General features: G+C 41.8%; 2 protein-coding genes across 3 annotated transcripts; both read right to left on the bottom strand.

The window, feature by feature from the left end:
* Window positions 1-2,375: 2,375 nt before the first annotated feature.
* On the bottom strand, window positions 2,376-9,465 carry rdh5 (retinol dehydrogenase 5 (11-cis/9-cis)). The gene is made up of 6 exons (XM_054784257.1): window positions 9,247-9,465; window positions 8,573-8,612; window positions 7,017-7,339; window positions 6,314-6,572; window positions 5,295-5,458; window positions 2,376-4,957 (listed from the first exon to the last, which is right to left on the bottom strand). The coding sequence occupies exons 2-6, from the start codon at window positions 8,596-8,598 to the stop codon at window positions 4,737-4,739; spliced, it is 993 nt and encodes a 330-aa protein (XP_054640232.1). The 5' UTR covers window positions 8,599-8,612; window positions 9,247-9,465; the 3' UTR covers window positions 2,376-4,736.
* A 1,242-nt stretch (window positions 9,466-10,707) lies between these two features.
* bloc1s1 (biogenesis of lysosomal organelles complex-1, subunit 1) lies at window positions 10,708-13,048 on the bottom strand. Of its 2 annotated transcripts, XM_054784261.1 has the most exons (4): window positions 12,731-13,048; window positions 12,475-12,547; window positions 11,744-11,876; window positions 10,708-11,160 (listed from the first exon to the last, which is right to left on the bottom strand). In XM_054784261.1, exons 1-4 carry the CDS (start codon window positions 12,795-12,797, stop codon window positions 11,050-11,052), a joined length of 384 nt encoding a protein of 127 aa, XP_054640236.1. In that variant the 5' UTR covers window positions 12,798-13,048; the 3' UTR covers window positions 10,708-11,049. The 2 variants fall into 2 exon arrangements, with proteins under 2 accessions (XP_054640236.1, XP_054640234.1); XM_054784259.1 differs by having other exon boundaries at window positions 10,708-11,876.
* Window positions 13,049-13,756: the final 708 nt, after the last annotated feature.

Below are 13,756 nucleotides of genomic sequence, written 5' to 3' on the forward strand. Positions count from 1 at the left end.
TTAAACATGGTAGGTCATTAGCAGGCAGGGAGCATCCAAGATGGCCACCATGTGCCAAGAACTAGTTGATGTAATGCATTAATACATATTGCTCACGGCATTAATGTTACACTTTTAGAAAATAAAGTTGTCTCTATCTGCAGCATTTATTTGAATAAATGTCCTATAAACGTATATGTTCATGAGTTGCTGAACTTACAGTTTTCCTTATTTACAAGAATACTACAAGCATATTGATATACAGTAAGTACCCTTGGTTTTGAGTCAACGTAATTATTAACGTTTCCGTCGCTGTAATAGCACCAAGTGTACGTACTTCCGGATTTTGAACAGTTATTTTGGCAGGAGGCAGGACGTCCTGTTTCCGAATGGCCATCATGTTAAACTCAGGTAAAATAATATCCTGCATATATTGATTTTGCACGACGGATTATTAATATCTTCGTACATTTTGTTTTTCAAATGTCGCCCTAATAAGCCATACGTCTTGGGGTTAGTTTCAGCTCAGTTGTTTGTTTGATTGAGGGACAGTGCCATCTAGTGGAGGCTGGGAAATCATCCAACGCACTGAAAAATGCGACGTACAGTAATATCAATCCAGTTGTTTCATTTTTTTGTGAAAATCTCCCAGGCAAAGGGCATAAAATTAAGAAGACAGACCTACAACACATGCTATTTTTGCTAAGAAAAAAAAAAGAAACAAATTACAAAAATAAAACAAAATCCAAACTGTCCAATCAACCTTCTCTCTCATGGAGTATCCGGTGGCAAAAATTCTGCCGTCTGTTTCTTTTTCTGACTGGAACCTGAGAAGGAAGTCAGAAGAGGTCAATGCTATACACCATCAATAATGCAGCAGTACAAATTTGTCAAAGACACTGACAATTTGCCTCAACTGAACTCAATTCAAACCAGTGATAGATTGTATATGCTGTGATTAATATTATCAACAAGACTAAATATGAGACCTGTACAAGAGTGAAACTATGCATGACTGATTGCATTATTCATTATTGTGTTACCAAATGTTGTAATTTAGCACTGAGAGGCCTTTCACACACCATGATATGGCTGCTTCATTTCAATCAATAAAACAGAAAGTATAACGAGAACAGATTCTGCTACTAAAGTGAGATTTCACAGTGCATTCATAGTATTTAATATGTCACATAAGCTTAATATCAGGTTGCTACAGCCACTTAATAACCGCAATGTCCTCAAACTTAAGGTTGAGTAATTTTATACAGTAACTTGATACAGAATCAGTGTTTCCTGTACATTCATTTAATTGTGGCAGCTGGCCACAAATAAGATTTGGATCACCACAAAAAGATTTCTCTCTAGCACACAAACACATTATAATGGGATTGTATGTAGATGTGATGTGTGTTTAATATTTTTTATTTAGAATTTTTTATTTTTATATATTTTCTTATTTGATATTTTATTTGATATATTTTTATATTTTTTAAATTTATATAAATATTGTTATAAATGTTTATATTTTATATTTTATTTGGTTGTATTATTTCAGCAGCACTAGCTGAGTGGTTAGCATGATAGCCACAAAGTACGAGATCTGGAACACCTGGGTTGAAATCTCTATTGGGCACTTATGAGTTTTCTCCGGGTACTCAGATTTCCTCCCACATTCCAAAAACATGCATGTTAGGTTAATTGGCGACTCTAAATTGTCCATAGGTATGAATGTGAGAGTGAATGGTTGTTTGTCGGTGTGCGCTGCAATTGGCTGGCAACCAGTCCAAGGTGTACCCGGTCTCTCACCCAAAGTCAGCTGGGATAGGCTCCAGCATACCCGCGACCCTAGTGAGGATATGCGGCATAGAAGATGGATGGACGGATGTGGTTGTGGCTTGTCGTTCCAACTCCTTACAGTAGATGAGATTGTAAGTCTGATACTTAAAGGGATAGGTCGGATTTTTGGACATGAAGTTGTATGACATCCCCATCAGCAATGGGCTATATCAACTGTGACTAATCCCCCATTTGGTCCTGCGAGGCCAGTTCTGGTTGGATTTCCGTGACAAGGAATGTAGTTCCGCTTAGTTGCTGGGGCCATTTAAGTAGATAGTTTGGCTTCTCAAAATAATATGCGTTCAAACAAGTGATACATTTGCATCATGAAAAAGCCTCCTCAAAAAAATCAGACCTCACAAATAGCTCTGCGTTACATTTGTCTCACGTCGTATCCCTGCTCACTCTTGCCTCTCCATTCGTGTGTACGGAGCGCTGCGGCCATCTTGTTTTACGTGTGTTTCACAGCGGAAGAAGATGCAAAAAATGATTTCAATTATTACCATAGCTGCTGGTTTAACTTAAAGCTAAAATCAACATTTTTTGTCGTCTTACTTGTTGTACAGCAACTTAAACAAAGAGTTGAACTCACCTTAACATACAATGACATGCTCTACCCTTCATGTCATAGCACTTGCATTCAACACGGCTGGTTTATTGAAAACATGTTCTTTATTTTGGTGTTTTTGACTACGCACGCTCAAGATGAAGGAGCATAAATACTATGGCAAAAAAAGGCACAACAATGTCAAACTGAACATTGAATAGCGCCTTTTTTGCTAAATAAATCAAGGAAATACACTCCTGATCAAATTTTTAAGACCATCTGAGAAATTGCAAAAATTAAAATTTTGCACTGTTGGATCTTAGGAAGGTTCTAAGTAGAGCTTCAACATGCACTTTATTGCAAACAGCCATTAAAGTGAAATTGGCTGTTCATCAGCTTATCAAAAATTTAAGACCACAGCCTTTAAAAGGCAAAATCTGGATTCAGTGTCATTTTCTGTCAGGTATCCCTTGATGGCAAAGGCAAAAAAGCTTTCTCTCTTTGAACGCGGTCAGATTGTTGAGCTGCATAAGCAAGGTCTCTTGCAGTGCGCTGTTGCTGCTAAGTTTGGACGCAGTAAGACTACTTCTTAAAAGATCCTGAGGGTTATGGAACAAAGAAAGTCAAGTGGTAGACCCAAAAAAGTGTCACTGGCCCTGAGCCGGAGGATCCCATTGGCTGTCCGTCGAGACACGGGCCAACCCTTGGTTGTTACTGGTGCCGAGTGCAGTCCAATAACCATTAGATGGCATCTGAAACAGAAGGGTTTTAAGAGGCTATGCACACGAAAACGTTTTCAGGTCAAAACGGCAAAGTATTTTATCGTTTCACCCTCTCATCCAGACAGAAACAGCATTCTGGGTGCCCGAAATGACATTTTTTGAAAATGGCTTACAGAGGAAAATCTGAAAACGCCAGCTCGTCGTTTCCTTATTGATGAGCAATCTGCTGTTTTTTAAAAGCCATGACGTCAACGATGCGTGGCCGTCATGTGGCCAGAATTGAGCTTTGACGACAAGCCAACATAATGTCTGAATATTTCGAGTGTCATGACTCACCACAGTCGACATTCTCCCGGTATTTTCTGGTCCTATACTCCAAAAATGACGCACATGTAATTCCACTTTGTCGTAAGTCTAGATGAACCTTGGAAAGCGGAAGACGACGGACTTTTGCGCACGCGCCCTTTCTTCTTCTATACCATGTACCATGTGGTTCTGTCTCTGTTCACAGCGCCACACGTAGGTGCTGCCTTGTGTATTATATTGTTTTCACTCAGTGATCCGTTCCCATCTGGATTCAACTATTTACAGTGTGGTCGAAATTTATTTATTTATTTTTAATCTCAGGAGCGTTCCCATGTGGACAGGGCCTAAGAACAAAACACATCTTCAAAGTCTTCGTCTCCTTCAACACCACAAAATTGTACATTTGGAATTTGCATGAGAGCACCAAACATTGAACATTGAAAGGTGGAAGAAAGTTTTATTCTTTAATGAGAAAAAAATGCAACCTCGATGGTCCTGATGGCTTTCAATGTTACTGTCACAGTGGAGGGGGCGCCATCATGATCTGGGGTGCTTTTTCATTCAGTGGAACAATGGAGCTTCGGGTGGTGCAGGGGCGTGGCTGTGTGGAGATGTTGCAAGGGGCATCCCTCATGACTGAAGGCCCTCATCTGTGGGGTAATGACTGGGTTTTTCAACAGGACAACGCTGCGGTTCACAATGCCCACTTGACAAAGAACTTCTTCCAGAAGAATCATGTCACTCTTTTGGACCATCCTGCGTGTCCCCCTGATCGAAATTCAATTGAGAACATTTGAGGATGAATGGTAAGGGAAGTTTAAAAAAATGGACATCACTTCCAGAGCGTGGAGGCCCTCAGTGAAGCCATTTTTTCCACCTGGAGCAACATTCCCACTGGTCTCCTGGCAAAACTGGCATCAAGCATGCCAAGACTCATTTTTGGGGTGATTATCGTTAATGGTGCAGCTACTCATTACTGAGTCCTTTTTTTGAACATTTCATTTCTATTTTAGGTGGGGGTCGTTTTTTTTTAGCTATGATCTTAAACTGTTGATCAGCTGATGAACAGCCTATTTCACTTAAATGGTGGTTTGCCATAAATTGCGTACTCAAATTTTATTGTGTCTCACTCACATTTCTGCTTTTTGCATTTTGAAACTCTACTTAGAACCTCATGAAGATCTATCTGTGCCAAATGTAAATTCTTGGAATTTTTCACCTTAGAATTTTGATCAAGTGTAAATTTCACATGAGAGATAATGCAACTTATAAATACATCAGTAATTAATATAAGTAACTACAACTAATCATCTCCTCACAGCATCACCCCCATAATGGGAAGTAAGTCACACACTCTTGGAAGGACGGGGCAGAACCAGCTTGAGCCCGATGTCGACCACCCATGACGGCATGTATGAGAGCGGGATCCAAATGAGCTTGGCGTCCCAGCCGGCGCTATAGCGGGTGCGCGGGTACATGGCGGTCAGGGCGTGCTCCATACAGTTGGTCACCTTGGTGAGGTCGGCGTCGCAGATGGCATTCATGATGAACCGCTGGATCTTGATGTCTGCAACAGGTGACCTTGAGATGTCATTGTTCCATGACACATAAGTGGCTTAAACAGTACCGTACTTTATAGTTGAGGGGTCCTCAGTTAAGACTTTTTAGTTAGATTGCACTGCTGCTGTTAGATTCTCTAAGCTCCAGTAAGTTGTATTGTGCTTATCACTGCCATCTTCTGGTCTGTTCCTGCAAGTGTTTAGCTTCAGCTATGCGAAGTGAGTTTGTGGTTAGAGTCCCAGTCCATATAGAAAGACGGCTGGGTCTGGATTTGGACCAGAGTCTGCCGCTTGGGGTTGGCAGGCATAGATACATACAATGGACACTTCATTCAGTACACTTACACTTATCGAGGTACTTATCCCCATAGCTGGCTTGTACTTCTGGGCTGAGCTGGTTCCACAAACGATGTAATTCCTTCTCATTGGGCTCCAGACTGGTCACGGCGGTCTTGAAAAAGCCCGGTTCGATGATGCACACGTTCACTCCAAAGTAGTTGATGTCTCTCCTGTGGACAGACAATGTAACAATCGCTGTTGGACTTTTTTTTTTTTTTTTTTTTTTAAATATACAGTTATAACGTAGACTTGTACTGACTAACATGACTTGATCGCCTGTCACTTGCTAGCAAAATGATCCTTCAACATTCTGGCACAAATCTCCTCATGCTGGTAAACAGGTCTGGTCGCACACCACTGTGGGATGGCAATACTCTCCTCAAAAAGGAGACACTATGAGTTAAGTTGTGTTGGTCACTCTTGTACTAGAGCTGGTCGATTCCTGAATTACCTGAGTTCCTGATTAGAATCTTCTCACTAAGTCAGGAATCATGAGTTTGAGGTCTCCAGTAACTCGGAGACTTTGAGGCTGCTGGCTGGCTGCTAGTACACAGCGTGAGTTATAGACTCACTGAAAGACAGCGACCTCAGATGATTTATTTGCAGTGGTTCAGTCACTCAAGTCAGTGGGTTCACCGGAAACACCACAGACTCAGATTATTCATTTTATTCGGTTCACTGACTTAAGTCACCTAAAGATTGTGGATTCAGATGATGTTTGGGGCAACACTGACTCAAATGACTGAAGTGAACGGATCACTTTAGTGAGTGACTCATAGTATCTCAAGTAAATTAAACAAACCGTATTTACCACCACCATCTAGAAATGCCTCACATAATCCTACAAGCGTTCATGTGAGTGTCAGCAAGCTACCCCTTAAATAATTTTTAATAAAGTAAAATAACAGTAGTGACCACAGTCCCATTATTGCATTTGGTCCAAACAACAAGGAACCATTGTTCTGAGCCCTAAGATCCTTTCAAAGAGCTTTAATGCCTGGTCACACGCAGAGGCCCCCCCTCACCTGAGGCAGTCGGAAAAAGACTCCACGGCAAACTTGGAGATGCAGTAACCACCACCATTGGCCGCCACCCTGCCCAGGACCGATGCCACGTTCACGACGCGCCCACGGGCCTTCTTGACCAAGGGCAGGAAGGTCACCGTCATGGCGATTACGCCGTTCATGTTGACCTTGAGCGTACTGTGGAAATCCTCCACTTTCATCCACTCGGTGGGACCCATGGGTAACGAGCGGCCGGCATTGTTTACGATACCCCAGAGTCCTAGTGAAGAAGGAAAAACATACATTTAAGCCCAATCTGGCCACATCTGGCCATACAATGGCCACATTTTGAATGAAAGCAACTTTGCATAACATAATAATGTAGATCATTCCAATCAACTGTACATATCACTTAAGCAAACTTCCTGTATAGATGCAAATAAGGATTCATAGGCCTTGGTGGAGATCTGTGCTCCGTTGAGTAAAGTCAGTCAGTAAAGTCTTTTATATTTAATACAGAGCAGCAATTCAACTGCAAAATCCATGTGTATTTATTATAATTAGTCTCATAACCATTAATAATTTTGTTTTCCCCTAGTTTGCTATTTTACTAGCTAAATAAGCATGACGGCAGATGACAATTTTTGGAGCAGTTATAAGTGAGCCCTAAGCAACAAGTGGCCGTGCAAATGTGACAAACCTGAGTCTCCAAATAATCCCTCACCATTATCGCCCACCTCCTTCTTGGTCCACTCCATGGCTTTCTGGATGCTTTCCTGACTGGTCACGTCCAGTAGGACAGTCTTCAAGTACGGTCCCGTCATCCTTTTCAGATCGTCAGCTCCCTTTTCCGTGAGGCAACCAGCCAGCACGCAGAAACCTTTTTGGTCCAGCTTCCTACACAGCAGGTTACCAAAGCCAGAGTCGCAACCGGTCACAAAGACATATTTGCCAGCCAAGTCTTCGATCTCCAGGCTGTCTCTGTAAAGCCACACTGCAATCCACAACACTGTGAAGGTGGCACTGATGTACAGCCAAGCATTGTCCCTGCAGGAGGAGAGGACAAGGATGTTTTTACAAATATAGGTAAATCCCACAACATATACTTCACATTATCAGCTTTTATGCAGAAAACGGTTTTAAAGGGTTATTGGGACTACGTGTGGTAGCGTGCAGTGATACCTACAACTAGTTCCTTGTGGCTGGAGCTTGCCCGTTGTGTACCTGGAGAGCGGAGAGGCGTACGGGCGTGTTCAGTGGTCAAAATGAATGTCTGTTAGTCGCTCTCCAGGAGGGGAGGGCACTGATGTAATAATACATTTTTTTTCTAATATTCTCACGATCGACTGGCAAAGCCCCAAAGATCGACCAGGAGCTCGCGATCAACGGGTTGGTAACCCCCGGTCTACATGAATGAGCATCTGGCAAAACGCAATGCTGACATCGCCAAGAAAGCACACGACTTGATGAAGCAAGGAAAGATACAAGGTACTTGGAGCACCAACTTCAAAATCTACATCAATTCAATAACATTTGACATCACTACCAGGTTGCAAGGGCCTACTCAACAAGAAGTATGGTATGGGGAATGGTATAGCTCAGGATATCGACAGGGGAAAATGTTTTTTTTGAACAACTGCTTTTATTATATGGAAGAGTAAAGTAAAAAGTGCATGTTGAATACAGGAAGTGAACAAATGTATTAGCAGTTGATGTGAAACAGAGAGGGGGTAGGATTAAATAAGATCTGCTTCTTCCTACTCCTTTTCGGACATGTGGAATTGGGAATTGTAACAGTGAACATGCCATTGTGAAACCTGTATGCATGTTGAAAATAAACAATAACCATACCCTTAACCATAGGCTGTTTGTTTGGGGCATCACTGCGATTCAACACGTTTTTGCAATTTACCTAACAGAATGCTCCATATGCTTTGCCTAACCCCCCCCCCCCCCACACACACAAAACTAAACACTTTTTTTTTGTTTTTTACAAAATCTTACTATAAATATAATCTTAACATAAACACACTATGTTGTTAATCCAAAAACAGATCTATAAGGATTATGACACATGCTTATTGACACAGATTAATGGCATAATTCAATCATTAGGATGTATTAAATATAAAACACAGGTATGTACCCAGACTAAAGAAATGCATGCTTTTTTTCACCACAGCACCATCTCCTGGATTTGGTAAACTACTTCTCCACTAGCCTCGAATGCAAAAATCAGTCCTGCACATTTTTCCCTTTATTGCGACGAATGTTTCTTACCCTAAAATATTGTAAAGAAACTCCATGTTGCCTCCAGGCTCTGAAATGGATGGGGGGGGTGGGGGGGGGGGGGGGTGGGGGGGGGGGGAGTAGAAAAACTGTAATTCATCAATGAATTCATCATATTTTGATTGATTCGGTGACATTACATAGAGAACAACACAAGTGAGGATGTTGCTGTTGGTTGTACATTTCAGCTTGGGCTGCCTGAGAAATTTTTGCTTAATACTCTTACGAAAGACTGGAAAGAAAGGCATTTCTGAGAGATGGAGGGGCTGCATTGTTTGCAAGTACAAATGTAATGCCCGTGACGGAGCTGCTTACCTGCTGCTGGAAACCAATTACTTTCCAGTCTTATTATTCAGAGAAAAAAACATAATTCTATAGGCTGTTGTTATTATTTTAATTGATAAATTGAATCTTATCCTGTACAATGTTTGTCCACTTTAATTGGAATTCTTCTTCTAGCTAATGGCAAATATATAGTTAATAATTAAAATACATGGGAAAAAAACATGTAAGTTGAGAAAAGTTAAGAAAACACATAAGTTATGATTTATGATTCAATTACAGATACTGTGTAATGATTTTAAATCAAGGTGGTTAATATGGAAAAAGTCCAACAAACATAGCATACAAGAGAGTGTATAATCATTTGGAATGTTTCATCCTACCTTTTTTTTTGTGGAGAAGTGAAGTGTTTTTCTTGCCTTTCCCACTGCAGTTATGCTTGTGTCCTAACTCACGGAAGCCGCTGAAAAAGAGGCTTTCACCCAAGCTGGTGCCGTTTTATCCCTTAAGACAAGTCTGCAATTGGTAATCCCAAATCCATAAGCATTTGGTTAATGCACATGTGCACGTTGAGGAAAAGTATGGCTAAAAGTGACAATGAGTGAGATAAGCCAAGTTCTCATTGTGTTGCATTACTTTCATTCAGTGACTCCGGGATCAGCAAAGTTTTCTTTTTATGTGAACAAACACAATAAGGATTTTTATATAATATACTTATTGTAATCCCACGTGCCAATAAAGCCTTTTGTGAGATTAAAACATAGGCCTGATGTAAATACATTCATTTTGCCAACCTCCTTATTTATGAAATAGTTTTGCTATTATTCTGTAAATATCTGCTGGGAAAGACAGAATCGTGGTCTGACAAGAATTTAGAAAGAAATTATCCTCAAATCCAAGCAAGCATTCTCAATGTGAGCTGTTTTTGCATAATGTGAGGTGTTACTGGCATACATGTGGTCCTCGGCTTACAATATTCCGTGTTACAACGTTCCGTGGTTACGAATGTGCTCCGATAAATTCATTAAAAACTTAATTTTTGTCTGTAAACTCGAGACTCGCTGGAGAACATGCAGAAGAATACAGCGTGTGCCTGCTCAGCAACACTGACGGAGGACAAACATTGCTTACTTTTGCACTTCATTATGTCTCCCAAGTGGCAGTATGCCAAAGACAAGGAAAGCCATCACCATGGAAGTGAAAACGAACATCAATATTGTCCATTCTTTTGGTCTGAACCACTCGACTGTCTCTACCTTCATTAAAGGTGCTGTCTGTCATGGCTAGATATTGCAATGGGGACGCTAACATTCAAACCTAAAATCCCGCCCTCTTCCTTCTCAGCCATGACCGCTAATAGTTGGTAGCGTATCGGTGACAGCAGGTATGTGTATGTGCGCGGCGCACAGTGGCCATGTGACAGCCATTAACGCGACCAAATGACAAATCTCATTCAGTTCAACTTGGATGGTAATTGTGAAAAATATTGACTTTTTTTTTTTTTTTTACACTCTGTTCTCTGAAACCATTATTGGTAAAATAGCCAGTGGTGGTGTTCTTATATTTTTGGGTGGAAAAAGTGTAATTTGGGGCCAAGGAGGGATAGCACTTTTATTATAAAGATTATATATGTCAGTGAATGCGAGAGGGGTCATGGATTCCGTGTGCTGTTACAAGGAGATCTGGGAGAAGGGGGCTTATCCTTCCACACCACATTCTACACATTCCACAAATTATTGACCACTAAACTTTTAGCTTTTGAGAATTATAAGAATAGTTTTCAATGAAAAAAACATTTTAGTTGAGTAAAGAGGCCCGGTTCGTTGTTTTTTAATTTTCTTTTTATTAAAAAAATATTAATCACAGCACAAACTTTACATTTTTTGTTGTACATTGACAATTCATTAATACTGACAAGAATGATTGCAGAGTAGACTGCTTTAAAGCATGAAACAGACAAAACAGCTTGAGTTTGGTTTTTCAGTAGTGTTTTATAAATAAGCAAACGTCCTCACCACTTGTCAAAGGTTGGATCCTTTTCTACTGATACAACAGCTTGTCAAACCAAACAGTTGCTGCCGGTTTTCATTTTGTGTTCAAGTATGTAGTACTACGTTTCTCTGCAGTCCCCTCAGTGACTGTTGTGTACTTTTCATGTTTTCCTGTTGTTTGTGTCATCAGCACATCTAAGAGGGTGCTGACTGAAGCTGGCCCTTGTGTATGTACTCCAGAGCTGTAGCAACGGTCCTCATGTCCATCTCAATACTGCGGGCCCAGTTTTCCACGTCGCCAATTTCCTGTTATAAAAAAAGAGTCCAGTGCAACTAAGGGTGTACTCACACTTGGCCATTTGGATTCCACTGCCCTCTGCTGTCCTGCACGCACACTTACCATTCATACTTTGGTCTGTTGACTATCACTTCTGCACTCATTACTGTAATTTCCCTGACTTACTGTCTTATTTTGAGATGGTCTGAATATTTCTCTTGTGGAATGCGCCGGCTGACACTGATACTTGCAAGAGGACCATTTGCATCAATTAAATGACACGCCTTTATTACTCTCACTAATGTACTCATGGGAATATTCTTGTTTATTTCTGTTTTGAATTATGTCGGTTATCATTAAGAACTGGCGATAGATAAGACAACTCTGCTAGCTACATTTTGTGCCAGCATGTGTATGCAATCGCGCTGTGCCCCAGCCCACCTCTTACAACCGTGCACCGAACTCAAGCGCGGATCAGAGCACTCACACTATCCAAACATTCTGGACTTTAGGTGTGAACGGAAGTGGACTCAAGCACAGTACGACTGGCCTAGTGTGAGCACACCTTAAGGGTGGGTTTGTGTTGTTTACATCGATGGAGAGACGTTTTACCTTCAGGGCCTGATTGAAGCCCTCCACCATGTTGATCCACTGCGCAGTTTGCTTGGAAAACTGACCAGCCTGCACTTGGAGTGTTTTCACCTCATGGTCGAGCTTGCGCTGATTTACGTAGGCCTGGGCAACTCTGAAAACGAGACATATTATTGTTTGTACTGAAAATCCAGTGGCGGTTCTAGCTTTGGGCCATATGTGCAATTGCCCAGGGCACCATTCTCTTGGGGGCGCTTTGATGGGGAAAGAAAAAAAACAAACATTTATTTGTGTTCAGTGCTCATTTTCTCATCAAGTCAGGATGTGTGGCAGACGGGCGCCCTCTACATGCGGATAATAGCGCCCCCATGCTGCTCAGACGTCATCAAACATCCACCACGTGACATGGATCAAACCAAACCGGGGTTTTCATTCTATTTGTGTTCTATTGAAATATTTAGCTTGTTTTATTATTATATTATATTTGACATCTTTTGTAGCAATATATAACTTGATATAGTTACAATGAAATAGTCTTTTTAAAGAGAAACTAATAGTGCAAATTTGTGTGTGTGTGTGGTGGGGCACCACAGCGTCGGTCCGCCCAAGGCGTCATTCAAGCCAGAACCGACGCTGTGTACATTAAACTACCTCTACAGTGCATGTAGAGTCTACATGCACACATCACTACTTGCTTCTGGTGTAACTGTAACACATACGAAAATATAAAGCGACTATGAGGACAGTCATACCCAACGTTGAGATGGTCCACCAAGGCTTCCGTGAGACAGGTGGCTGCGGAAATAGCTTCACGCCTGCGCCGCTCTATAAAAGCAACCATTAAACCCAAACACAACAACGTCTTAATATCTGGTGTGACGTTATCACGCGTATTTATGGATATCATCATGCATTTATTTAGGCATTCAAGCTCCAAAATACTCCACTTTAGCTTTATGTTTTTAGCATCTGCTAGCATAACGACTACAGGCGCTTAGCTCTACTCACCCTGCAGCTCCTTCCGCTCGTTTTGCTTCGCCTGATGCTCCTTCAGCAAACGAGACAACATCTTCATTCAGCTGGCTGTCGGACGTGTTTGAAAGCTTGCATATGCGAGAACAAAATGTAGTAAACAAACACACGAAAAAAAGAGTTCGGGATGCTATCAACTAACAACCACCGTCACGAGACTCGGTGCGGACACGTCATAATGGGCGTGTCCTAGTTGACGCACAAATAAGTGCAAAAAGGTATGAATTAAATAATACAACAATTGAATCTTATGCTAATTTGGGACATGTCACATAGATTGTTTTGTGTTTTTGTTTGTTCCGTCCAAATGGCAGAACACGTCAAAATGGGAAACCCTTCAAAATAAAATTTCTAATTTAACAGGAACCTGAACTGTTTTTTTTACGTTTTAAGCTACAATACCCGAGGTCCTCAAAACAGTAAAAAGCATTATAATTATAGATTTTCAATTTACAAACATTTTACAAACGCTTCCATTATCATTCTATGCAATCTGTCTGACAAGACAGCTCCATTTCATTCGATTAAATCCGGGTCGCGGGGTCAGGAGTCTCAGTCGGGAACGCCAGACTTCCCGGCCCCCGGCCACCTCTTCCAGTTCCACCGGGCGAACACCAAAGCGTTCCCAGGCCAGCTGTGAGACATAATCCCTCCAGTGTGTCCTAGGTCTGCCCGGGGGCCTTCTCTCAGCTGGACATGCCCTGAACATCTCACTCGGGAGGCATCCGGCATCCTCAACTGGCTCCTCTCGATGTGAAGGAGCAGCGCCTCTACTCTGAGCTCCTCCTGGATGACCGAGATCCTCACCCTATCTCTTAGGTTGAGTCCAGCCACCCCCCTACGGAAGAAACTCATTTCAGCCGCTTGTATTTGTGATCTCGTGTAACCTGCCCTGCTTCACACTGGCCGCTCCGGGACTCGAACACAGGACCTTCACAATAGGACACGAGAGCGCTGACCACACGGCCAAAAGCCCGGGCTGTTGACCGCGTGTTCAGCGCA

Source organism: Dunckerocampus dactyliophorus, chromosome 8, assembly GCF_027744805.1.
Source record: "Dunckerocampus dactyliophorus isolate RoL2022-P2 chromosome 8, RoL_Ddac_1.1, whole genome shotgun sequence".
Lineage (NCBI taxonomy): Eukaryota > Metazoa > Chordata > Actinopteri > Syngnathiformes > Syngnathidae > Dunckerocampus > Dunckerocampus dactyliophorus.

Excerpts from the sequence above, each read along its gene's own strand:
- rdh5 (XM_054784257.1), bottom strand. The coding sequence starts at position 8,598 with ATGGAGTTTCTTTACAATATTTTAGG. Across the intron at positions 5,459-6,313 it reads TCTTTTTCCGACTGCCTCAG|GAGAGACATCAACTACTTTG; the intron begins GTGAGGGGGGGC and ends GTCTGTCCACAG. Across the intron at positions 4,958-5,294 it reads GGATAAGTACCTCGATAAGT|ACATCAAGATCCAGCGGTTC; the intron begins GTAAGTGTACTG and ends CACCTGTTGCAG.
- bloc1s1 (XM_054784259.1), bottom strand. The coding sequence starts at position 12,797 with ATGAAGATGTTGTCTCGTTTGCTGAAGGAGCATCAGGCGAAGCAAAAC. Across the intron at positions 12,548-12,730 it reads CGAGCGGAAGGAGCTGCAGG|AGCGGCGCAGGCGTGAAGCT; the intron begins GTGAGTAGAGCT and ends TTGCTTTTATAG. Across the intron at positions 11,877-12,474 it reads GTGGACCATCTCAACGTTGG|AGTTGCCCAGGCCTACGTAA; the intron begins GTATGACTGTCC and ends TCTCGTTTTCAG.